This window comes from Macaca thibetana, chromosome 7 (assembly GCF_024542745.1).
Source record: "Macaca thibetana thibetana isolate TM-01 chromosome 7, ASM2454274v1, whole genome shotgun sequence".
In the NCBI taxonomy this organism is placed as follows: domain Eukaryota; kingdom Metazoa; phylum Chordata; class Mammalia; order Primates; family Cercopithecidae; genus Macaca; species Macaca thibetana.
The window spans coordinates 118,280,862-118,304,812 of NC_065584.1; the positions used below are offsets into that span (position 1 = coordinate 118,280,862).

Genomic DNA, 23,951 nt, shown 5'->3' on the forward strand with positions numbered 1-23,951 from the left:
TATGAATGATCTGACCATCTTGCTAAAAACAGAACTGTGACTTGTGCCTAAATCGCCATTATTTTTCTTCTCTAGTGTTACCTTTTCCACATGTACGTGGGAGTGAGAGCAGGAGGTGGCATTGGTGACGAGATTGAAGACCCTGCTGGTGATCCTTATGAAATGTATCGCATTGTCTTTGACATTACCTTTTTCTTCTTTGTCATTGTCATCTTGCTGGCCATCATTCAAGGTATGATTGCCAATTATGTTGAGTATGAACAGGTTTTAATCTAGTTATTTTTGCCTTCTTGCATCTATGACTTAATTGGTTTATGAAGAAGTGTGTGAATTCATTTACTTGTTAATTTAGCAAGAGCTAATTTAGTATCTACTATACCTGAGGCCTTGGCTATATATAAAGCCAAAGACACACCCAGGCACAGTTATAAGCTTCATCCATACAGAGGAACCGCTTCCTTCTGTTCCTCTACTCTGAATTATTTCCTCCTCACTTCTGCTTCTGAGCTCTCTCCTGTGGCTGGTCTTGTCGTCTTCATTTTCCTCCCAGAGAGGGAGATGGGGTAGGAGCAGAGGAGCTGGACAGTGCAGGGGAGGGGAGGGAAAGAATGGTATTTCAGTCAATAGCTTGTCAAGATTGGAGAAAGATGATGAATTTAAGGGAGAGGCAAGTAGCTAACAGCACTGCATAGTGTCGAAAGGTAGAGTTGGGAGGAACGATGCGAAATTGTTAGAAACACGAGTATTATTTTTCTAATTTTGCTTTGAGTGGTTCAGCTTGATAATTCACTTTAACAGAACAAAGTAGCTTCTTCCAATCCCTCTATCATTCCTCTACCCCTGAACCACTGAACCACTCCACAGATTGCTTTGTCTTTATATTTAAAATTCCAGGTCTTATTATTGATGCTTTCGGAGAGCTAAGAGACCAGCAGGAACAAGTGCGAGAAGATATGGAGGTAATGTTCCTCTAACTACTAATCCCAGCTCTACTTTAATATCCCCAGCAGCAAATGGATTTTTTAAACAATAGGTTTTACTATTACTTAGGGCCAGTACTAAGCAAGACCACAGTTTGTTTTCCATGCCCTGTGCTCTGCACTCTGCCATACCCCTGCCAGGCCTGCCACTCTGCTGCCGCCTTCACTGTCCCATAATCAGAGGGAGCAGTATCCTCAGCTAACCGGGAGCTAAGTGTGTGGTACCACTGAGTGAATGACTAAAAGCCAAAAGCATGAGAAAGTTTTCATTTGTCCCTCAATTCGATAGAATCATGACAGTTTTCTCTCCTGCCTATATTATGCCTACAAATGCCTTTTCTGCCTGTTATTTTTCTTAGACCAAATGTTTCATCTGTGGGATTGGCAATGACTACTTTGACACGACCCCTCATGGTTTTGAAACACATACCTTACAAGAGCACAACTTAGCCAACTACTTGTGAGTATTCTTGGTTAACAGAACTGATAGGAGTTTGTAGCATAGAGAAAGCCAATTATGTCATATAGTTCAGTCTCTGCTGGAAAAAGAGTAACCAGAAAAGAACTTCCAGGAGTCCCCATGAACCTGTACCTTTGTCCATAGACTCTGCCTCTCCCATGTGTGATAGACGTGTGTTGTGGACAATTCCTGCTCCTAGCAAAAGGCCAGCCCCTCAACCTGTGATTGGATTCCATCCAGGACACATACCTCCAGCAATTTCTCTTTCTCTACTGGACTTCTTCCATCACCATATAAATACGCTTTTTTAAAATCCTAAACAAAGAAAAATCTGTGGCCCCACTTTTACTTCCAACTATAGCCCTACTTCTTTTTCCCTTTCAGCACAATGGACAGCTGTCCATGCTCACTCACTGTCTTCAGTTTTTCGCTTCTCATTCTCCTGTGAACCTCCTACTGGCAGGCTTTCCTCCACACCACATCCTAAGACTGGGTCTTATCAAAGGGGCCTGTAACCTGCATGTTTTTAAATTCTGTGGTCAGTTTTCAGGCCTCCTCATGTCTGTCCTTTCTCATTAATAGCTAAGCCCCATGACCTGGGATATTTTTGGGCATGTCTGTTTTCATATTACCTTTTTTTTTTTTTTTTTTGAGACAGTGTCTTGCTCTGTTGCCCAGGTTGGAGTGCAGTCTTGGCTCACTGCATCCCCTGCTTCCCGGGTTCAAGCGATTCTCCTGCCTCAGCCTGCTGAGGAGCTGGGATTACAGGCGCCTGCCATCACACCCAGCTCATTTTTACATTTTTGTAGAGATGGGAGTTTCCCCATGTTGGCGAGGCTGGTCTTGAACTCCTGACCTCAGGTGATCCGCCTGGCTCAGCCTCCCAGTGCTAGGATTACAGGCGTGAGCCATCACGCCCGGCCCTTTCATACTGCTTTATCCCAGCACCTAGAACAATGCCTGGCACCCAGTAGGCAACTAATAAATGTTTTACTTCTTCTAAGGTAAAGCATTCACTGAAGAACAAGTTACCTGAACCTACTGGGTACTAGGGACTTCCTGTAAAACTTAAAAACTTACAGAAGAGTATATAGATTTTATTACCTGATAACTCAGACCCTGTAACTGATCATTTACAAGAAAAAAAATCCTGGGCTCTGCTCCCCAGCCTAGCTCTTCCCCCTTCTCTCTCTATTTTGTAGCTTAGAGAGTCATCTTTCTTTCCTTTCTCTCTTTCTCTTTCGAGATAGGGTCTCACCCTGTTGCCCAGGCTCAAGTGCAGTGGTGTGATCTTGGCTCACTGCAACCTCCACCTCCCAGGCTCAAGCCATCCTCCCGCCTCAGCCTCCTGAGCAGCTGGGACAGACACACCACTCATTTAGCACCAGCTTTTTTTTTGGGTATTTTTTGGTAGAGATGGGGTTTTGCCATATTCCCCAGGCTGGTCTCGAACTCCTGAGCCCAAGCAATCCACCCACCCTGGCCTCCCAGAATGCTGGGATTAGAGCTGAGCCCTCATCTTTCGCAGATGACAGACCAGTGGAAGGATGCTGTCATTTGGGTTGGAACCCCTTTCTGTGCCTTCCCATGGCACTGCTGCACTGGTCTCCATCCCCTCTAGGAGCAAGCTTGAGGGGAAAGAACCCAACTTGTTCATATTTGAGCCTCCCACCCAAAATGGTGCTTTGTCAAGTAAATGTGCTGGGCAAGGAATGATGTCCTAAGCCCCTAAGAATCAAACAGGATAAAGAGATTAACCCTGCTTTCTTTCTCAGTAAACAAGAAGGGGAAAGGCAATAAACCTACTTAGAGCTGCTACTGTGGGCCAGGATCTGAAGCTCTAAACAGAGTATCACCCTGACAGAACTCCAGATCTGGGGCTCAGACTCTCCACCCTCAGGACAGAATTTCTACTTTCTCATATCGCCAGCCTCACCATCCTTTTCCTGAAGGGCACGAGCCTGGTTCCTTTGGAAACTGTCTCTGAGATCATGTAATGTGAGCTGAGAGTTCAGCCCCTGCCCCCTGGGATACTTATGTGTCACAGACAAACTCAAACCTAAGACACAGATCACAAAGCAAGTGAAACTCCACTGGCATTCCCCCAGCTATCTATGATCAAAACAAAACTAGACTTCAGGAAGAATCAGAGCAACTCAACGAGATTAAATACTTTCTAACTTTTCCATGACAGATACTCTTGAGACACACACATCATTTCAATTCTGTATTTTTATGAGATGACAAATGGCCTGTTAAATATTCTATGGTAAGAATTTGGGCTACCATTTGTTTTATTAGAATTTTGTTAACAATAAAATGGTGGCCAAAATGCTACCTTGCAAGTGATCTTAGCTCGAGGTTTAGGGATGGCAAAAAGCATCTCTCCTCACGAAGTGGCTAATTTCGAGATTCATGTGTGCTACTATGATGGACACAAATGATGGTGTGCGTCCTTATGCCACAGTAGACAGCATGGGACCGAACAGCCTTTCTGAGCCCTGATTACAGTTAATCCATGTGAATGAACTTGGGTCTTGACCAGAGTATCTAATACTATCTTTTTTCCTCGTTCCAGGTTCTTTCTGATGTATTTGATTAATAAAGATGAAACAGAGCACACGGGTCAGGTGAGAAACAAAATGCCTTCAATTAAGAATCATACACCCGTGTTAGATCTCCCTTTGCTAAACCTTGAGACTGCGTAGGGCATAGGCTATCTGAAATAGATAGATGGCCCCATTAATCCCATGTATGCATTTTTCCATTACCTTTTTGTGACTTAGTAAGAAAGAAGCCAAGGTCCTCCTGGTTATCCTTCCCAACAAACACTGACATTTTCCAAACGCTTATAGCTACTGCTTCAGACTAGAAGAGCTGGAGGTGGGGAGAACATTACAGAGGAAAAAGACAATGAGGAATGGAGTGGGTGGCTGTAACAAAGCAGAAAAATCGGAGTACAACGGAGTGAGAGCCAGCCTAAGAAAGATAACGACCTCATGTGTGGGTGACACAGGAGCCTGGAGGTGTGCATGTGAGAGGATGTGTCAAATTTTGTGACTAAATGTGAAAAAGAAACATAAAGGTAGAGAACAAGGGAGGAAAACGTCAGTTATCAAATTATTCAAATATCAATACCAAACATATCAAATATCTTTCTTTGGCAGAAGTCGCCGGTTTCCAGATCTGGATTTAGCAATAAACGTTCCCTCATGCATTCCTCCGTCTTCCACCAACGGCGTGGAATCAGCTTATTGCTAAATCGTTAAGTAGTTTTAATGGCAAACATTGGTTTCAGTTTTGTTTGGGGCAGAAGGGGATTTTTCTGCTTCCCTGCCAGCGTGTGTCAGGGAGCCATGGCTTCTTGCTCCCCAAACAGCAGAATAGAGCAAGAATGAATGTGCAGGTTTGGCCTCATATAAATTCACATCAGAGGGTAAAAACAAAGTGGGTTTTCGCTTACTGTGGTTTAGAAATAAGCACCCGTTGTTCCCATTATTTCAGGAATCTTATGTCTGGAAGATGTACCAAGAAAGGTGCTGGGATTTCTTCCCAGCTGGTGACTGCTTTCGTAAACAGTATGAAGATCAGCTTGGATAAATCTGAATGAAAGAAGCGCCACAATTCTGGACAGTCAACTTCCCATGAAATAGAGTCCTCCTTTTACAGTTCTGCAGCATATCTGAAATGTGACATTTTCTAAATGTCTCCCTTAAAAAAGCTGTTTGCTAAAAATCTGTGCTATTTTGAAACTGATTTGGCTTTTTGTGCCTAATGGACATATACTGTGGGAGAGAACCTGTCAAAATGTTTAAGGATGGCGAAGAATCAAGTCATCTCTAGGCAACTGCCTTCAAGTTTTTGTTTGTTGGGATGGGAGCATTAGGGAAAGGGCTAGTGAATTATGAAGTCTTGAATGTGTGTAATACCTGAAATTTTAAACACTTGAATGTCACCATGGTATCCAACTTGTGACTCATAGGGTCTGAACTACAAAAGATAATGTTAACTGCACTCTAATTAATTTTTTCCCATGGTACTTGCTAGTGACTGTATCCAGAAAAGCTTTAAGCAGTTAAAGAAATAGGAAAAAAAACCGACACTTTGTCGACACTGAAATATCGATTAAGTGCCTTAAAACCTCTTTAGATATAGCTATGCAAGTTTTTTATGTTTGTGTTCCAGAAGGACAGTTCCATTCATTAGTTGTGATCTTCTGTCTTACTTTATGAAACTGCACTTGAAGGTTATTCATACAAGTTTTTTTAGTAACAGCAGTCAACTGCTGTTATTAGAAGAAAAGTACTGTACTGAAACTTCAGAAAAAATCTCAACCTTATGCCAAAATGGAGTAATGCTTTATGGTCCTTGTAAGTAGTGGAGCTGCTATGTTGAGGTGAATCTCCTCAAATACAATGAAGTGCCCACTGCAATAAAGTAATACACACCAACACCTCCGTGGTTTGGCCTCTTGGAATGTACCACTTCTGGTTGATTCTACAGCTCCTCTGTGACTGCTGGGAAAGGGGACATGCGAAAGGGGACATGCGACAAATTGCCCAGGGCCCCACGCAAGAAAGAAAGAAAAACTGGACAGACTAGCATTTGTTTATTTTGGCCAAATGCAAGCCTTGTTTGTTTGCATCTATTCTCTTAATCAGCAGCAGCACCTGCTATGCTGTAAACACTGCAAGGAAGGCGGCTAGAAACAAGGGCCAGAGTATATATCCCGCCCTTGAGGGAATGTATTAGATTACTAAGCCAGAAAAACAAATGCAACAAGCTGCTTCAATGTATTCTTTCAGATGTCAAACACAGAGGTAGGCATTTACTGCTATGAGCACAATGGAACACACTAGCTTGGGGCATGCTTGTAAACTGGCTGTTCCTGAAGGACAGCCTTATGCCCACCTGCCCTTAGAAGGCAACCAAGATTTGCTTCAGGCACTTTTCTTCCCCATTTTAGGAAATCATGCTGTCCAACCAGTCTTCCAGCTCTTCCTCGGTAACATGTCTGGATGTACTTGGTTGCTCAGGTTCCACGTTCTTTTCTTCAGTCACAGATGGTTTTGCACAAACTGGGGAAATAAAAACAATGTTAACACCCTCAGATGCTTCCCTCAGGTTTGTTCCCAGATAGAATCCAGCCCTAATTATTACTTTCCTTACAACAAGGGGAAACATTCTCGTCACTGTTACTCCCTAAGATGATACAGTCACATCTGAACAAAAAAGCTGGGTAGAGGATTCCCTCTTTATTCTGAAGTTGAACTTCACACCTTGCTAGTTGGTTTTTTTTTTTTTTTTTTTTAAAGACCAACAGCTCAGTTTTCTCTTTACTATTATTGCAGCAGTCCTGGAAAATTCAAGGATCTCAAATGCAATACATGGATGTGGCAGTCACCCCGGGCCCCTCTACACCAGATGGGCCACCTCTCACAGGACATGCAGAAATTAGAATGTGACGTTCTTTTGTCAAAATGTAAGATTGAAATAGCAAGAAAAAAGTACGAAGAGGTGGCCTGTCAGTCGAGTAGAAGGTCCACTGCCGAACGGCTGAAGGCTACAGGTATCCCAATGCCTTGTGATAGCGGAAATTCCATTTGCAGCCCCAGGTTTCTACTGCAGTCAGGCAGGTAGCAGCTTTGGAAGCTCGGTGTGTCGAATGAGAGGAAGGTTGTCAGAAAGGTCAGCTCAGGGTGAAGCAGAGATGTGAGCACAGAAATAGATGTCAGTGGACAACACTGGATCAATGTCAGACACCGAGAGGGATGTGTGCGGATGTGATGCGGGTGGGGCTGTTCTTGAAAAACCACCAGAATCAAGATTCATGGGGAATAAAAGGAAAGCCATACCTTCCTCCTCTTGGACCACCTCCCCATCTTTCTTGGATTTCAGATCCTGAGATGTCTGATCTGGTAAGATGTTATCTCCCTCTTTTACAGGTGCATCTAAATTAAGCAACAGATCTAGTTCTTCTTCCAAATGGTCTCCTGCTGACTGCAGTGGGGAAGTGGGTTTCTGAGAATCCGTTGAAGGACCCGGTCTTGGGTTGTCTGTGCCCAGCAACACAGGGCAGCCAGCAGCTGCAGATTTTAGCTCAGAGATGGGCCCCTTTCCTCCAGGCCCCAAAGGCCCCTTTAACTGCATCCCTAATCCCTTGCCATCATCAGTTCTCTTTGGTTTCACCTGAGGAAGCTCTAAAGGAACTGTGGCCTGAAAGAGAAGTATAAAAACTGAGTTAAAAATGTGAGTCTTGCCATCTTGGCTTAAGTAAATACATAGGAGGCTAAAGGAAGCCATCAAACTTGGTGAAATAGGAAACTCAATTTGGATAGTTCACAAAGTGGCTCCTTTCCAGGCCCTGGCGGGCACCCTTCCTAACATCTGGGGTAAATGTGGGAGACCTCACTGAGACATGCCAGCACTGTGCCTCCCACTCTCCCCACCTCGACCACGTGCTAACTAGCTCAGATTTGGAATTAAAAGATCCATGTCTTCCTAGTGCTGGCCTGAAAACTGCCAGAGGACCACAGGTCTATTTGGCTTTAACACTTAAATCTGTAATGAGACATGAACATCTGTAAAATGTCCCCAAGAAGTAATTAGCAAATCAGATCTGTTCATTGTATTTAAGTGCACTAATATAAAGGTACAGGAACAAATTCACCAAGAAGAGTCTCTTACCAACATCGAGTAAAAAATGCCAGACACAAAAGAAAATACACAATTCGATGATTATATTTGTAAAATGTTCAAAAACAAACCACAGTATTAGAGGCCAGGCGAGTGAGTGCCTTTTGGGGAGAGAGTGACTTGGAGTGCGTCTGAACGCTGGCTTCTAGGGTGCTGACAATATTCTGAGTCTTTATCCGGATGCTCATTCCATGGTTATACTCACATGTGCATTTTTCTGAATCGATGTTTTACTTTAATAAAAGTGACAAACTCCCCCGGTGACTGTAATATAAGGTTACAATCTAAGGCTGAGAATCACTGCTCTCGAGGGAAGGCTCCGGGGACTAGCAAGGCCTCACAGGGGGCAGGTTCAGAAGTTCAACCTCCACTGGAGGTCCTGATCCCTTATTTTTACATAAACATCCTGAGCAGACATGGAAGACGGTATGGCTTTATATACAAACAGGAATAGATGTCCAGCATAGTCAGTTGTACGGGGCAATGCCGGGACATGGTCCTCTGTTCTAATCTCAGAGTCATTTAATTGGTCTGCAGTGGGTGTCTGTTTTTAACTCCCCCGATGATTCTAATGTGCAGACACGGAAGAGAATCCTGCTCTGCAGCATGAGTCGGGGAGAAATGTTTTTAAGTGATTTCACCAGGATTTCAAAGTCACGTAATTATTTTATACCTTTACTCTAATGCCTGCCACTGACATTACATCCTTCACTTTCAAACGCTCACAACCACTTCCTCTCTGTCCTGAGTCCTGAAGCCTTTATCTCAGCCTTTCCCTGGTGAGTTCTGCTAAACATTCCTCATCCTGTCAGATCAAGCCAAGCACTTCAGAACTTTGAACATCACTGGACATCAGCAGAAAAGCCACTAGAGCTCTCCCAAACACCCCCAAATGTTTCCAAAGACCCTCCAGGGCATTCCCCCATTAGTGGCAAATGCAGTTTTTTCTAGTTCTCTACCCTGTCCCTAACTGTCCTCCATCCCTGTCCTCTGCCTGCTGCCCCAAATGTTAGACTAGTAAATGCACTACAGCAAATGGGTGGGTAACCAATTCATTGCTACATTCAAGCTTAGCATCACATTCAGCCGCAGAAGGAAGTTGATAATTTCAGTTGCTAGGATTCTATTTAAAATCAGTACGTCCCAGGGTTTCACTTTTTTTTTTTTTTTTAATCGTGCCAGAATTTTGAAGCTCTTCATCGCATAGTCTTCGGGCCTCCCCGTCTCTTAGTTCATCAATTATCACTTCATCCTGTTATCTCCTGAATGTGTATGTCTAGCCCTTAATGCTGAACTTTATAGTTCTACATCCAGTTGACTATTATTTCCACTTGGATATCTCAGAGGCACAAACTCATCAAGTCCAAAACTCACCCTTCCTGATCCTGCCTACCACTGAGTTGCACAATTTGGAAAATCTTGAATTTTTTATTGACCACTCTCTCCCAATTTCCAACATATCGCCAAATCCTGTTAATTGTACCTTTGAAATACCTCAGTACATCTCTGCCATCTCCACCATTACTACTGTAGTCCAAGCTACACTACTACTCACCTGCACCTGTGCAGCAGCCTCCCCATGTGCCTCCCTCACCTGCTCTGCGCGTGTGCACCTGCACATGCAGACTCACTCCCACGCATGCACTCCGACCCCACAGTCTTCTCTACTTGGCAGCAGCGTCGCTTTTGTTAATGCAGAGCTGAGTGGGTCTTTTCTCGTTTAAATTCCAGCTCAAATGTCCTTATGCTTTAGACCTCAGCTCATCTATCACTGCTTCAGGAAAGCCATTCCTAACCACACCACACGAGAAACTGACTTACTCTAAAAACACACTGTACTTCACATGACGTATTACAGTTTGTATATGTTTGTGTGACTCTGATTAATATTCATCTTTCCCAATAGATGAAGTTCCAGAAAGGCAGGAACCACGTCTGCCTGTTCACCACTGTGTCCCTAGTGTCGAACACACAGCAGGATGATGCATAAATATTTTGAGTAAAATAGCCAGACTTTATATTTTACATTTCACTCAATTCCACTACATTTGATCCTTTAAAATGTTTCAAATATAAAATGTAAAAAAGTAACCTCGAAAATGTTTTGGATTCTCCTTTAAACTTTACAGAATGCTACGTTGATATGAAACCTTCAGTTTTATAAAGGGAAGCTGACACAGACATCCTGCTGAGGGAAGGGTTTCCCTCTTTTTCTCCTCCTGCCCTAATCCACCCGCTTCAAGAGGGCTTCAGGATTTTTACCTGGACCAGTTCAGCAGCAACGTTGAGTCGGAGGGAGAGAGGCAGCTCTTGAAGGGCTCGAACCAGTAACTCGCTATCCACGTAAAATGCTGAATTCTATATATAGATTAAAAAGAAAATATCAGGTGATAATTAAGTATGACCTTTTGGAAATAAAAGAAGAAACTGTAAATAAATAATCCACTGGAGGTATCTGGCTAGGAACAAGACACATCATACATCACACTGATGTGTTAAGAGTTTCTGCATCTCCACATTATGATCAGTAAAACCAAAGCTACCTTCCTGAGCCACAGCTCACACTGTCAGAGCAAACAGGGCAATGATCACCCTCCCATCAAGACTGTCCAGGCCGGGCGCAGTGGCTCATGCCTGGAATCCCAGCACTTCAGGAGGCCGAGGCAGGTGAATCATCTGAGGTCAGGAGTTTGAGACCACCCTGGCCAACATGGTGAAACTCTGTCTCTACTAAAAAAATACAAAAAATTAACCGGGCATGGTTAATTACAGGCTGATGCCTGTAATCCCAGCTACTCAGGAGGCTGAGGCAGGAGAATCGCTTGAACCTGGGAGGCAGAGGCTGCAGTGAGCCGAGATCGTGACATTGCACAATAGCCTGAGCAACAAGAGTGAAACTCCAGCTCAAAAAAAAAAAAAAAAAAAAAAAAAGACTGCCCAGTAACCTGGAAACTGTGGAGTCTTTTGCTATGACTAACAAGCTGAAAGAAAAGCAAGCATTTAACGAAATCTAACCTGATCCCTTCCCTCAATTCAGACTGCTGGCCTTGGACAGAAGAGGATAGGGCTGTTTAGGCAGTGAAGATGGGGCTGACAGGTGGTGTGAAGATTTCAAAGGAGCTGGTCTCCTCAAAAAACAAAAAATTAAAAAATTTTTTAAAGCCACTTTGTAAGAAGGCTTTCTTTTTTGGTCACCAGTTTGCCCCATAAAGGTCTGAAGCTGAAGAAGGCCTTAGATAATCAAGTTAGCTGCAGTGACTTGCTTTTAATGCTAAACTGTGAATTTTTAAAATAGCTTTAATTGGAATAATAATAAATCAGCATTTTCTACATGTTTTAAAGTATTCTGTGCATTATTTTTGCCTGGGTAACCCAGCTCCCATGTCAACCTGGTCAACCCTGGCAGCCACTCGCAGTTGGAGTAGAGGACCTGGCCTGCGACATCCGGCCACAGACAGGAGCAGACAACACCCACAAAGGATGCTATGGCGGGTGGGGTGTAAAGAGAAAGGAGACACGCCAATGCTGGGAGAGGGGAGCCAGTCCTGACTATAGGACAAAGCCTTTCTGTCCCACTTCTCTGCCATCAGTGTGCACAGCACCCTGTCTGTGTGGTAAGAATCTGCAAGCCTGAAGCTTCCTCTCTGGCCAAGAATCTGAGCTCTGAGTCTCAGTATCTGTATAAAGGCACACTCTTTAGTGAGAAAAGAACCTGCTATATAATTCACTTTGCAGCTAAAAAACATAGCCTTTAATCAGACCATTACATCTTCCCCAGAATCTACAGGACTTACTGTCCATATGCGCCTGGGGCCCAGAGACCATGTGTACACGGTATGGTGGAGTAATAAGCTGGGCAGCTTTTTAAGATACAGGTTCACAGGCCTCACCCACAGAAGTGGACTCTCTGGGTGGGGTGGGCGTGGTGGGGGTGGTGGGAGCCAGGAATCTGCCTTTAAAAGCCAGGCCCTCAGGAACGGCCGCATATAACTCAGCACCCAGCAGTTCGCTCAGCCCCCAGCAGCTGCTCAAAGAAGTCCTACTGGATAAGTCACCATTGTCAACAGAAATTTAATCTGGAATTTTAAAAACCGAGGTGATTTAATAAATAATAAATCTGTTTGTTCACCCAGGGAAATTATCTTCCCACTCATCCCCTCTTTACATGGTGCCCACCCTGTCCAAAGGAAAGCTGTGAGAATCCCACTTGCAGATCTAAGAGACCAACATGCCTGTGGTCATGGAGGCCAACAGCTAGATCAGAGCACCCGGACTGCTGGCCTGTGTCCCTTCACCCTGTGTATCCGCCACAGAGCAACGAACGCCAAGTCCAAGCCGTGACACCCGGTCCCTCTCCTGCCAGGACTCCCTTGAGGATTTTGGACATGTCTCCCTGTCAAACTCCCACTCCCTTTAACTGCAAAGACAAAACGTATTTCTACTTTTCCTTTTTTTTTTTTTTTTTGAGATGGAGTCTCTCTGTTGCCCAGGCTGGAGTGCAGTGGCACGATCTCGGCTTATTGCAGTGTCCACCTTCTTGGTTCAAGCAATTCTCCTGCCTCAGCCTCTCAAGTAGCTGCGATTACAGACTTGCAACCACTACGCCCAGCTAATTTTTGTATTTTCAGTACAGGCGGGGTTTCACCATGTTGGCCAGGCTGGTCTCAAACTCCTGACCTCAGGGAATCTGCCCACCTCGGCCTCCCATGATCCCTATAATCATGGGATTATAGGCGTGAGCCACTGCGCCCGGCCTCCCTCTATTGTCTTGCGTCACTGGTCACACTGAGGACATGGGATAGTATGTGGAATAACAACAAATTACATATATATGTGTGTGTACATATATATAATATATAATATGCACTTGAATATATATTATATATTATATGCACTCAACATATAATATATAATTATATATAGTATGTATTATATATATCCAGTTTTTTCTCTTACATCAACAAGGAAATTTAGCGAGGAGTTAAGTCAGACAGGAAATTGTTTTGATGGGGAAATGAATTCAGTTTCAGACACGTCCTACCTCCAACTCGAACTGTTCAAAATCAAACTTAACTTCTTTCTGCTCTTATTTTGTTCCATTCATGGCACCACCACCCACCTAGTCACTCAAGCTAGAAAGCATAGTGTCACTGCAAATCTTTCTTGTCCCTGTGCCTCACATCTGGCCAGTGACCACATCCTCCGCTCAAGTCCTGTCTGTGAGCAACCTGTGTCCCACGCCCACTGGCTGCACGCCCTCGGGCTCTCGCTCTTTCCCATTCGTCCAACACCACACCCTCCTTATCAGTTTCCCTGCCCCTAACCTCTCATCTCATCCGTTCAATGCCTCCCCATCCTTCCCAATGCGGCTGAAGTTAAATCTAACCATTTCCATATTCTTGCTAAACAAAACTTTGTTAACAGATAATATGAGTAATAAAAGAGCTCATTTTGAGTGTTTCATATGCATCAGGAACTGCACTCAAGGGCTTTTTATTTATTATCTAATTTAGTCCTTCTTATAACTCTGAGTTATATTTTGTTATTAGCTCCATTTTACAGGTGAAGCAACAGAGAAAGAAAAAGTTTACCCAAGTCTTAGATCCAGAATTCACACTCAGGTCTGAGACTGCTGGTACTAACTAGCCCACGCCTGCCACTGAGGCCTCCTCCCCTGGGAACACTACACTCTGGCCACACCCTTCTCTGAGGGTAACCTCGTTTTCCTGATCTTACCCATTTTCATGTTGTTTCCTCAGGCAGGACCTACCAGAGTCACGCTTGTCCACCAAGACCCATTCAAATGATCTTTTCCCCACGGTACCAATTCCAATCACTTCCAGTGCAAAGTAACTATCTCTTCCAGTACTGTTAATTCATTTATCGCACCCTTATTTTAGGTTGTATTCTTGTGCACGTATTAGGTAAATATCTGTTGAGCATCTACCATACTACAGGTCAGCCAGTGTGCCCAGGTAAGGGGCCAAGAGCAGTGAACAGGCAGGGTCTGTCTCATTCACTTTGAATAAGCTCCATTTAATAAAAACATTTAGTAAACCAGTGCTCTATGTTCTGATGAAGGACGAAGCTTAGAATTATTTGAAACTCTGAAGTGACTTGAAATATTCTTTGGTAATCAATGTGGTTCAAAAGGAGATGAAATGCAAATTGTTTGGCTTCTACCATATTCCTCAACAATCTATCTTCGCTGTGTCCTAGAATTCTAACAAGTACCTCAGGCGTAGACCCAGACTTAGCAAAGACAAATGCAATTCTCACCTTTTTCTATGGCATATATAACACGCTCTTTGTAAAGTGCCAGGCAGTCATTTTCCAAGAGACTTCCCTCCTCGTAATCTGTATGAGTCAGAGGCCATCCCAAACAAGTGAGCTTAAAACCGGCCCAGAGATCAAACAAGCCACCCACAGCGCATATGCTGATCTGGGAGCAGAACAGGGAGGACACTGCCTATGGGCTTCACATCTGCAGCTTCAGCCACCTCTCTGAAGCTGGGGGCAGATGCTAATCAGTTTATCAGACAGTATGCTCTAGTCCTGGAGTTGGGGAACATATCACAAGCCACCACTATGTCCCTATGTGCATCCTAAAAGGGGGAAAATATCTGTCATCTCATACGAAAAGAATTAGTGGAAGCCCGCTTGGAAAATAATCAGAACTCCTTGAGAAGAAAATATTACATACACACAAAATAAGGCATTTGGGGTTTAGAGACTTGATGAAAGACTTCTACAATATTTGCCCTTATTTTATACTTCTGTTCTCTTAATTGTAGAAGTATTATTTAAAGCTATAAGGTTAAGGGTTCTCAACCTAACACCAAAAACAGTGAGAGAGAAAACTAATTTTCAACTCTAAAGGGAATCGTCAAAGAGTGGCAAAGGAGGAAGACCAAATGGCAAAGGAATCCACTCTGTCAAAATCACGGCTATCGAGTTTCTACCTCGAGACCCAGTCCATGTGTGCCGCTTAATTCACACAGGTGGCCAGGTAGAAAAGTGCACTCTCGCTTCAAGGACTTGTGGAATTTCAGCCCCCTGAAAATGTTCTGAGTACACTATATAAAAATTCTACTCTTTCTACATGAAGACTCTGTCACAAGAATGTAAAAGGTATTAGCCTTCAGCCTTGAAGAAGAGCCAGTCCACACTTAAGACAACGCTTATCTTACCTGTTTTGGACAAGAAGCTTCAGTATCCCATTCTTTCTCCTCAGCAAACCGGAACTGTGAGAAGGAGTCCCCTAGGAATAGGGGAAAAAAAATTATGCAAAAGCCAAAGGAAACTCTCAGTTCTCTGAATTTCCCTGCTAGAGCAAAAGTGCCATTTCTGAAGTGCTCAAACTCAAAGGGAGAGACAAGGATAAAAGTGGAACATACCTCCAACTCCATTTCCAAAATCACAAAACACACAGATGACAACGTTAACATTTGGTAAGATTAATTTTTAGTGCATTTCATCTTACCAAATGGCATAAGGACCAAGAAAAAAAGATAAAATCACTAATCTTAGTCACTGGTAAATAAATTTGATCCCTCAAAAGTTATGGCATAGGCCGGGTGCAGTGGCGCTCACCTGTAATCCCAGCACTTTGGCAGGTGGATCACTTGAGGTCAGGAGTTCAAGACCAGCCTGACCAACATGGTGAAACCTTGTCTCTACCAGAAATACAAAAATTAGGCTGGGCACGGTGGCTCATCCCTGTAATCTCAGCACTGTGGGAGGCCAAGGCGGGTGGATCATGAGGTCAGGAGTTTGAGACCAGCCTGGCCAACATGGTAAAACCCCGTCTCTACTAAAAATACAAAAAATAGCCAGGCATGGTGGCACATGCCTGTAATCCCAAGCTACTCTGGAGGCTGAGGCAGGAGAACTGTTTGAACCTAGGAGGCTGAGGAGCCGAGATTGTGCCACCTCACTCCAGCCTGGGCATCAGAGCAAGACTCCATCTCAGGGGAAAAAAAACCAAAATTAGTCAGGGGTGGTAGCGGGCACCTGTGGTCCCAACTACTTGGGATGCTGAGTCAGAAGAATTGCTTGAACCTGGGAGGTGAAGGCTGCAGTGAGCCAGGATTGCACCACTGCACTCCAGCCTGGGTGACAGAGCAAGACTGTGTCTCAAAATAAATACATAAATAAATAAAACAAAATGGAAGAAAATATCTCATTCATAATAGCAATAACATACAAAAAATTCCTAGGAATGAATCGGGAATAAACATTTATTAAAAGAAACTTTTAAAAATAAAACTTAAAAAGGAAGACAAAAAACTTAACAGTATCAAGATACCAATTTCACCTAATGAGGTCTACAAATTCAATATTCAATCCCAAAAAGATTTCATTTGTCAAAATTACTCAAATTCATTTTTTAGAATATATGAAACTAAGGTATGCTTTTTTAAAAAGGGTAAAGAAGTTGTCTTATTGATTATAAAAACATATTCAAAAGTCTCAATAAATAAAATGGATAGTCACTGGTGAAAAAAATAAGCACAGAAGAGTGTCCAGAAACAGACCCAGGTATATGGATACTTAGATATCGTTAGAGTGGCAGATGAGATCTGTGGAGAAATCACTTTAACGGTGTTAAAGCAACTGACCAGCCATGTGAGAACTAGGCTAGTTCCCAATATCTCATTTCTCAGATGTAAAACATATTTTGCATGAATCAGGTATTTAAATGTTTAGAAAAAAAGGAAATTATAACAAGAAAGCAGGGATGAATTTATTATTATCTAGAAACGGGAGGGCAAATTTTGGCTGCTGAAAAAATTTTAATACATAAAAATAAAATTTTTTGAATTACAGGAATTATAAACAAACTCGAAAGATGACAGGCTGAGAAGTAATATTTGTAGCACATGTTATTGGCAAAGAATATGTGGAAGTTCTTTGCATATTAGATACAAAACTTCCACAAATCAATTAGAATAATGCAACCCAGTAGGAAAATAGGAAAAGGGGAGAATATGTGAAATATGATTGCTAATATATATGAAGTAAATGACTGATGTATGAATTTAAAATCTAGTAGATTTTTTTAAAACTGGCCAAATTGCTGAATGCTTTATTGAGTGTTGTTTTTGACATTCTTGAACTTCTATATTAGACATGATCATATGATTTCACAGATTAATATGTAATTGGTACAAGATTCAGTAATGCAAATAAGGTATGCTATGTATACTTATTTTTAATATCTGAATATTCACTTAAAAATATAGGTAAAATTCCAACAATGACTATCTTATTCTACCAGTCTTCTTGCTGAGAATGAGGAACCAGGCACCCCTACCCAAAAAGACCCCAAAAGTCTTTTCTGAAGATATCAGAGCTACCAAGGCACTGAGGACTTGGACAAAATTCCTGGAGAGAAGAGAAGCATACAAGGAGGTTAGGCTAACATTTAGGGCTGCTTATCCCCCTAATGCAAGGCTAAAAAACAACCCAGGAGGTCGTAAAGCTGAAGAAAGCTCTGCCAGTCTTACAGCACCAGGTAGACAAAAACTGGAGTTCGGGGCCAATGGATGAGGAAGTCTTGGAAAACCAAGGCTTTCAGGCAGGACCCGCTGATAACTGCATCCTGTAAGGAGGAGTAAAGCAGGCATTGACCAGCCCTCACCAAGTCTGAGGTCCAGCTGTGAGTCAGCTCAATCTCTGATCCTGCCTACAAGCAAAAGTAAATCATTTTTGGAGGAAAATGACACTATCAATATCCTCCAATGATCTCTACAATTTTTAATTTACAATGTCCAAAATTCATTAAAAATGATCAGGCCCACCAAAAGATGAGATCAAAATAGTAGAAAACTAAGAGAAAAGAAAAAAGAAACGAGTTAACTGAAAAAGATCCACAGAGATTAAGATATTGGGGACATGAGACATGGATTTTGTAATTTTGCCATGTCAAAATTTTAAGAACAGGAAAAAGTATAACATCATAAACAATGACATCCATGAAGTCATCTTTGATGCACACAAAATAAAATACACATAAAGAACACAAAGAAGAAAATGTTGGAGAAAAATGAGTTACCTAAATATAACACATTTTGTTTTCAGGAATAAAACTTCAAAATATAACACAATTTAAAGAAGGCTTTAAAAAATTCTTACAGATAAAGCATATAGAGGCTTATTTTATTTTAGTAGAGATGGGGTCTCACTCTGTCACCCTGGCTGGAGTGCAGTGGCATGATCAGAGCTTACTGCAGCCTCAAACTCCTAGACTCAAGTGATTTCCGCCATCTCAGCCTCCCAAGTTTCTGGGACTACAGGTGCACACCACCATGCCCAACAAAATTATTATTTTTTGTAGAGATGGGGTACTGCTATATTGCTCAGGCTGGTCTCAAACTCCTGGCCTCAAACCATCCTACCACCTCAACCTCCCAAAGACCTAGGATTACAGGTATGAGACACTGCATGTGGCCTAGAGGCTAATTTTATTATTATGTTTTAGATAAGGTCTCGCTCTGTCACCCAGACTGGAGTGCAGTGGCACAGTCACAGCTCACTGCAGCCATGACCTCTGAGGCTCAACTGGTCTTCCTGGCTAATTTTAAGTAATAAACTTAGTAAAATGACTACTACAGAATACCAACCACTCTGATTCTCGCACTGAAGATGAAAGTGTACAAACCTGTTGAAACTATGAATCCTAGAACTAAAAGTCTTTCTGGAAAACACATTACCAAAATTCTTCTGTGTTACGTTGTTACATACACACAAAGTATGGTGATTTACCAAATGTGCTACTTTTATATCTTATATACCAGACATTTGGACATGCATGGACAATTAGAAATCTACTTTAAGTAAGATAGCATGGGGTATTCACAGCACATTCCATTCTGCTCCAGCTGTATCTGTCTGCCAGAAGAGTTCCTGGTCTCTCACATGCTAAAGACATGGTGAATCTGACTAAGAAGTGTAGAAGAAAACCAGAAAAGAACAGTAACAGCCGACTGTAGTTGACAAGGGAACAAACATGGAGACATGTGTCTTAGGACTCATAAGATTCAACAGCTGTGTGTCCTGAATTAATTGGAGCATAGTGAAAAGAATGGCACTAGAAAGAACTAGGAAGCTCAAAGCAGTGTCCTCCCTCTTCTTCAATTAAAGACTAATTGTATGACTTACAGAAGATTGGAGAACAGACTTGTTGTGTACTTATACGATATCCTCAAACAAGATCGAAGAGCAGCTGGTGACTATTACATAGCCTGCTTAAAAAACAATAAAAATCCCATAATATTCTACTACTTTGTAGATAAGAATACCAAAATATTAGGCCCACAAATTCAATGACTGCTTATGATGAAGGCATTTACTGGAATCTGTTTAAAAGGGGGAAGGAGGTAGCAAAACTGATGTACATGAAGAGTTCACATTTTCCTTACGTGATAAAAAGCCTCATCTCACCCTATTCCAGCAACAATGGTGAAGTTGGCATGCTTGCAATCAAAGCTGAGACACAGGAGATACTGAGACAATTCTGTTGTATTTTGAAAGTCAATTACATTCCCCTATTGCCACATTTCTAGAGCCAAAATTAATAAGAGATTTTTAAATCAAATAATCGTGTGAAGAAGCAAAAATGCTATAAAAAAAATAGAAATAAGGTTGGATGTACAGTGGCTTAAGCCTGTAATCTCGGCACTTTGGGAGGCTGAGGTGGGAGGATCAGTTGAGGCCAGGAATTCAAGATAAGCCTGGGCAACAAAATGAGAACTCATCTCTATTAAAAAAAAAAAAAAAAAAAAATTACCCAGGCATGGTGGCCCGCGCCTATAGCCTCAGCTACTCTGGAGGCTGAGGTGGGAGATCGCTTGAGCCCAGGAGTTTGGGGCAACAGTGGAGCTGAGACCGTGCCACTGCACTCCAGCCTGAGTGGCAGAACAAGATCCAAGACCCCGTCCCAAAAAAAAAAAGAAGAAAATTAGAAATAAATATAATAGATAGCAATCTTACATATGCTTCTGCAAACATTCAAAAAGAATGTTTCAAGCAGTATACAATGCTTCAGTTTCTAGGATTGCTTCATGAAACTCATGACCATCAAACAAATCTCCAAGGGTAGGGGTTGATAAGGAGAGAAAGTCTTTACCTAGTCAGTTACTATTTGAGAAGACAAGCGTAGTTGCGGAGGAACAACATTACCATCATCAGTACTCTATTCTGGCAGAGCCAGCCAAACAACATCTTGTTCCTCTAGACACCTCAGTTAAAAGCTAGCAACTTTAGCATTCCAAAGGTGTAGTGTACTGTATGGTGACTATAGGAAGAATCAAATAGCTCACAGTAGTCAGAAATCAGTATGCCCATTTGTCTACATCTGGCTACTAAAATTTTAATATATTCTTTAATTTCCGTTTTTTTCTCGTATCCCAGTAGTCCATTTTACAACAATGATATTTAGCTTTAACTTTAGCCAAATATTGATCATTTGGCCAAAATGTGTTTTGGTGAACCACAACATTCAATCAGTGGCACTCCATTTGGTAGGTCTGTATGTATGGACAGAGAAAGATACCCATTATCTCAACTGCTACATGAGAAAAGCAAGGCTTCAGTATAGTATGAATGATACATATATATATATACACACACACACACACTCTTATATATCTTTATATATATCACAAAAAATACTAATTCATGCATAGAAATTAGTCCAAATAATTAATACCTATTTTTAAAATGACTGTCTCTCAGGTTGTGGGATTGAAGGAGACTTTTCCTTTTGGCACAACACGTTTTCCAGTCAAATCATCCTTTGTAAACAACAAGGAGTTTTCCTTTTGGAACTAAACAAAATGGAAGAAAATCTAGAGAAAAGCTGAATTTTCTTGAGGGTAGGGACCTTCTCAGAATGTATTTGAGACAAAATATTCAGAGACTTCAAAAGTTGGAACTGCAGACATCATTCATTCTAACCCTCCCTTTACAGAGCTGTGAAGAACCTTAGCTCTAGGAAGGTTCAGTGTTCTAATCAAGACCACACCGCCATTTAATGGCTGGACACCAAGACTCTTGGCTCACAGCATTTGTTATTTTACTTTTTAACTTTGCTTCTCCAAAAGACAACCTGGCATCGATTTTTCTCAAACTCCTGGGCTCAAGGGATCCTCCCACCTCAGCCTCCCCTCCCAAGTAGCTAAAAATACAGGTACATACCACCGAGGCCAGAGAGCATTTATAATAATAAATTATTAAGTAATAAAGCTCTTCTTTCCACTGTTTCTGCTAGGCCTCTTAGCTGTCTTGAGTTCCCCAGAACAAAAGCAACACTCAGTAAATATTTTATGATACTTGACATACTAATATTTTATTTGTTGACATGTTTGAAGATATGGAAGTCCAAACTAAGAAATAAAGAATTCCTCTTTTTAGGAAATCACCTCAGGAACTTCCTAAAATTATGCCTAGAGTATTTTTAAAAATAGTCTGTCTTGGGGCCGGGCGCGGTGGCTCAAGCCTGTAATCCCAGCACTTTGGGAGGCTGAGGCGGGCGGATCACGAGGTCAGGAGATCGAGACCATCCTGGCTAACACGGTGAAACCCCGTCTCTACTAAAAAATACAAAAAAACTAGCCGGGCGAGGTGGCGGGCACCTGTAGTCCCAGCTACTCGGGAGGCTGAGGCAGGAGAATCGCGTAAACCCGGGAGGCGGAGCTTGCAGTGAGCTGAGATCCGGCCACTGCACTCCAGCCTGGGCGACAGAGCGAGACTCCATCTCAAAAAAAAAAAAAAAAAAAATAGTCTGTCTTACAGAACTCTAAGTATTCTAATAATGATAGTATTAGTGAAATAAAGGTGACACACCAATTCTATCACTGTGTTTATAACATCCAGGATTTTCACACTGCCTAACTTCCCAAGCTGGTCTGACACATGTCTTATGGTCAGTGGCAAAGTGGACACTAAAGTTGCTAGAATTCCTCAGTACTAATATGCTTTCGAAAAGCTTACTATCTAGTCATAGATAATACAGCTGCCAGTTTTAAGCTTATCCTTTCAGCAGCATCAACAAAAAAAAGCTTTCAGTCAAGCAAAAGTACTTAACATAAAGCTGTCCAGTGAGAATTCAGGGATGTTTACAAGGAACAATCTTTACTCAGGCAAAGACTTTCAGAATCAACAATATGGATCAGGCATATGTGAAGAGTGAATATCAAAGATGGAAAATCTTCCCAAGTCTGACACCCAACTCTGATAATTTGATAGTAGCAATTCCCATAACCCATTCATCCTGGCTCTTTGGATCTTTTAAATCATATAATTGACCTGGATCTTTGTGGTGTCTCCTTTGGGAAACCAACTCTAGAAAGCAGAGGAATGTGTCACCAATTCTGGATAAGTACTTCATTTTAAGCTCCATTTTCCTGGCTCTTGTTCCTCATGATCATCTTCCTTCATTTGTCCCACAGCCCCTGCAGAACATGTCCTCAACCAGGACACCAAGTTACTGAAAAACCACAAATGAACTTTACAGGCCGACAAAGGCTGAGAAGACCCCAGTCTTCACAGAGGAGGAGAGAATGCCCAATAAGTCACCACAATGGCTGCTACAAAAAAACAAAATGTCCTCTTTCATTTCTCTGAACTTCTCTAATCTCATCTATGAAAGACGACACATTTGGAGGGTCCAGGTGGATCCTAAGTCTCCACGCTGACACAGATCAATCCAGGGAAAATCCACAGCTCAGCCTACAGGACATAAAAATTCCTCACCACTTCCAATTTCTAGCTTCCATGATTCAGCTTTTGTAGATGCAGATGTCACGTCCTTAACCTCAATATTTACCCTAAAACAAGCGACACCTACCACACTTTGTCTTTGTGAGAAAGACTATGCAAGCCACTACACTGATTATTTTAAAGTTAGGCTGAGCTAAAAGAACAAGACGAAATAATAAAAATCTCTCCTCCTATTCAGGGATTCAACTTCTTCCTGGTTTAGTCTTGGGAGAGTGTAAGTGTCCAGGAAATTATTCATTTCTTCTAGATTTTCTAGCTTATTTGCGTAGAGGTGTTTATAGTATTCTCTGATGGTAGTTTGTATTTCTGTGGGGTCAGTGGTGATATCCCCTTTATCATTTTTTATTGCGTCTATTTGATTCTTCTCTCTTTTCTTCATTAGTCTTGCTAGCGGTCTATCAATTTTGTTGATATTTTCAAAAAACCAACTCCTGGATTCATTGACTTTTTTTGGAGGGTTTTTTTGTGTCTCTATCTCCTTCAGTACTGCTCTGATCTTAGTTATATCTTGCCTTCTGCTAGCTTTTGAATGTGTTTGCTCTTGCTTCTCTGGTTCTTTTAATTGTGATGTTAAAGTGTCAATTTTATATCTTTCCAGCTTTCTCTTATGGGCATTTAGTGCTATAAATTTCCCTCTACACACTGCTTTAAATGTGTCCCAGAGATTCTGGTATGTTGTATCTTTGTTCTCATAGGTTTCAAAAAACATCTTTATTTCTGCCTTCACTTCGTTTTGTACCCAGTAGTCAAATAAAAGAGGACACAAACAAATGGAAGAATATACCATGCTCATGGATAGGAAGAATCAATATCGTGAAAATGGCCATACTGCCCAAGGTAATTTATAGATTTAATGCCATCCTCATCAAGCTACCAATGAGTTTCTTCGCAGAATTGGAAAAAACTGCTTTAAAGATCATATGGAACCAAAAAAGAGCCCACATTGCCAAGACAATCCTAAGTCAAAAGACCAAAGCTGCAGGCATCACGCTACCTGACGTCAAACTATACTACAAGGCTATAGTAACCAA

At 41.9% G+C, this 23,951-nt stretch overlaps 2 protein-coding genes across 2 annotated transcripts in view; one reads left to right on the plus strand and one right to left on the minus strand.

The window, feature by feature from the left end:
• RYR3 (ryanodine receptor 3) overlaps positions 1-5,894 on the plus strand; it is a 566,751-nt gene extending 560,857 nt beyond the window's left edge. Inside the window, exons 98-102 of the mRNA XM_050797588.1 lie at positions 76-232; positions 895-959; positions 1,340-1,440; positions 4,019-4,070; positions 4,945-5,894. Coding sequence (XP_050653545.1) covers positions 76-232; positions 895-959; positions 1,340-1,440; positions 4,019-4,070; positions 4,945-5,040 — 471 coding nt within the window. The 3' untranslated portion in view covers positions 5,041-5,894. The remainder of the gene's footprint in view (positions 1-75; positions 233-894; positions 960-1,339; positions 1,441-4,018; positions 4,071-4,944) is intronic.
• A 136-nt stretch (positions 5,895-6,030) lies between these two features.
• AVEN (apoptosis and caspase activation inhibitor) overlaps positions 6,031-23,951 on the minus strand; it is a 187,096-nt gene continuing 169,175 nt past the window's right edge. The window contains exons 3-6 of the mRNA XM_050797558.1: positions 15,327-15,397; positions 10,399-10,494; positions 7,296-7,656; positions 6,031-6,518 (exon numbers count right to left, since the gene is read on the minus strand). Coding sequence (XP_050653515.1) covers positions 6,403-6,518; positions 7,296-7,656; positions 10,399-10,494; positions 15,327-15,397 — 644 coding nt within the window. The 3' untranslated portion in view covers positions 6,031-6,402. The remainder of the gene's footprint in view (positions 6,519-7,295; positions 7,657-10,398; positions 10,495-15,326; positions 15,398-23,951) is intronic.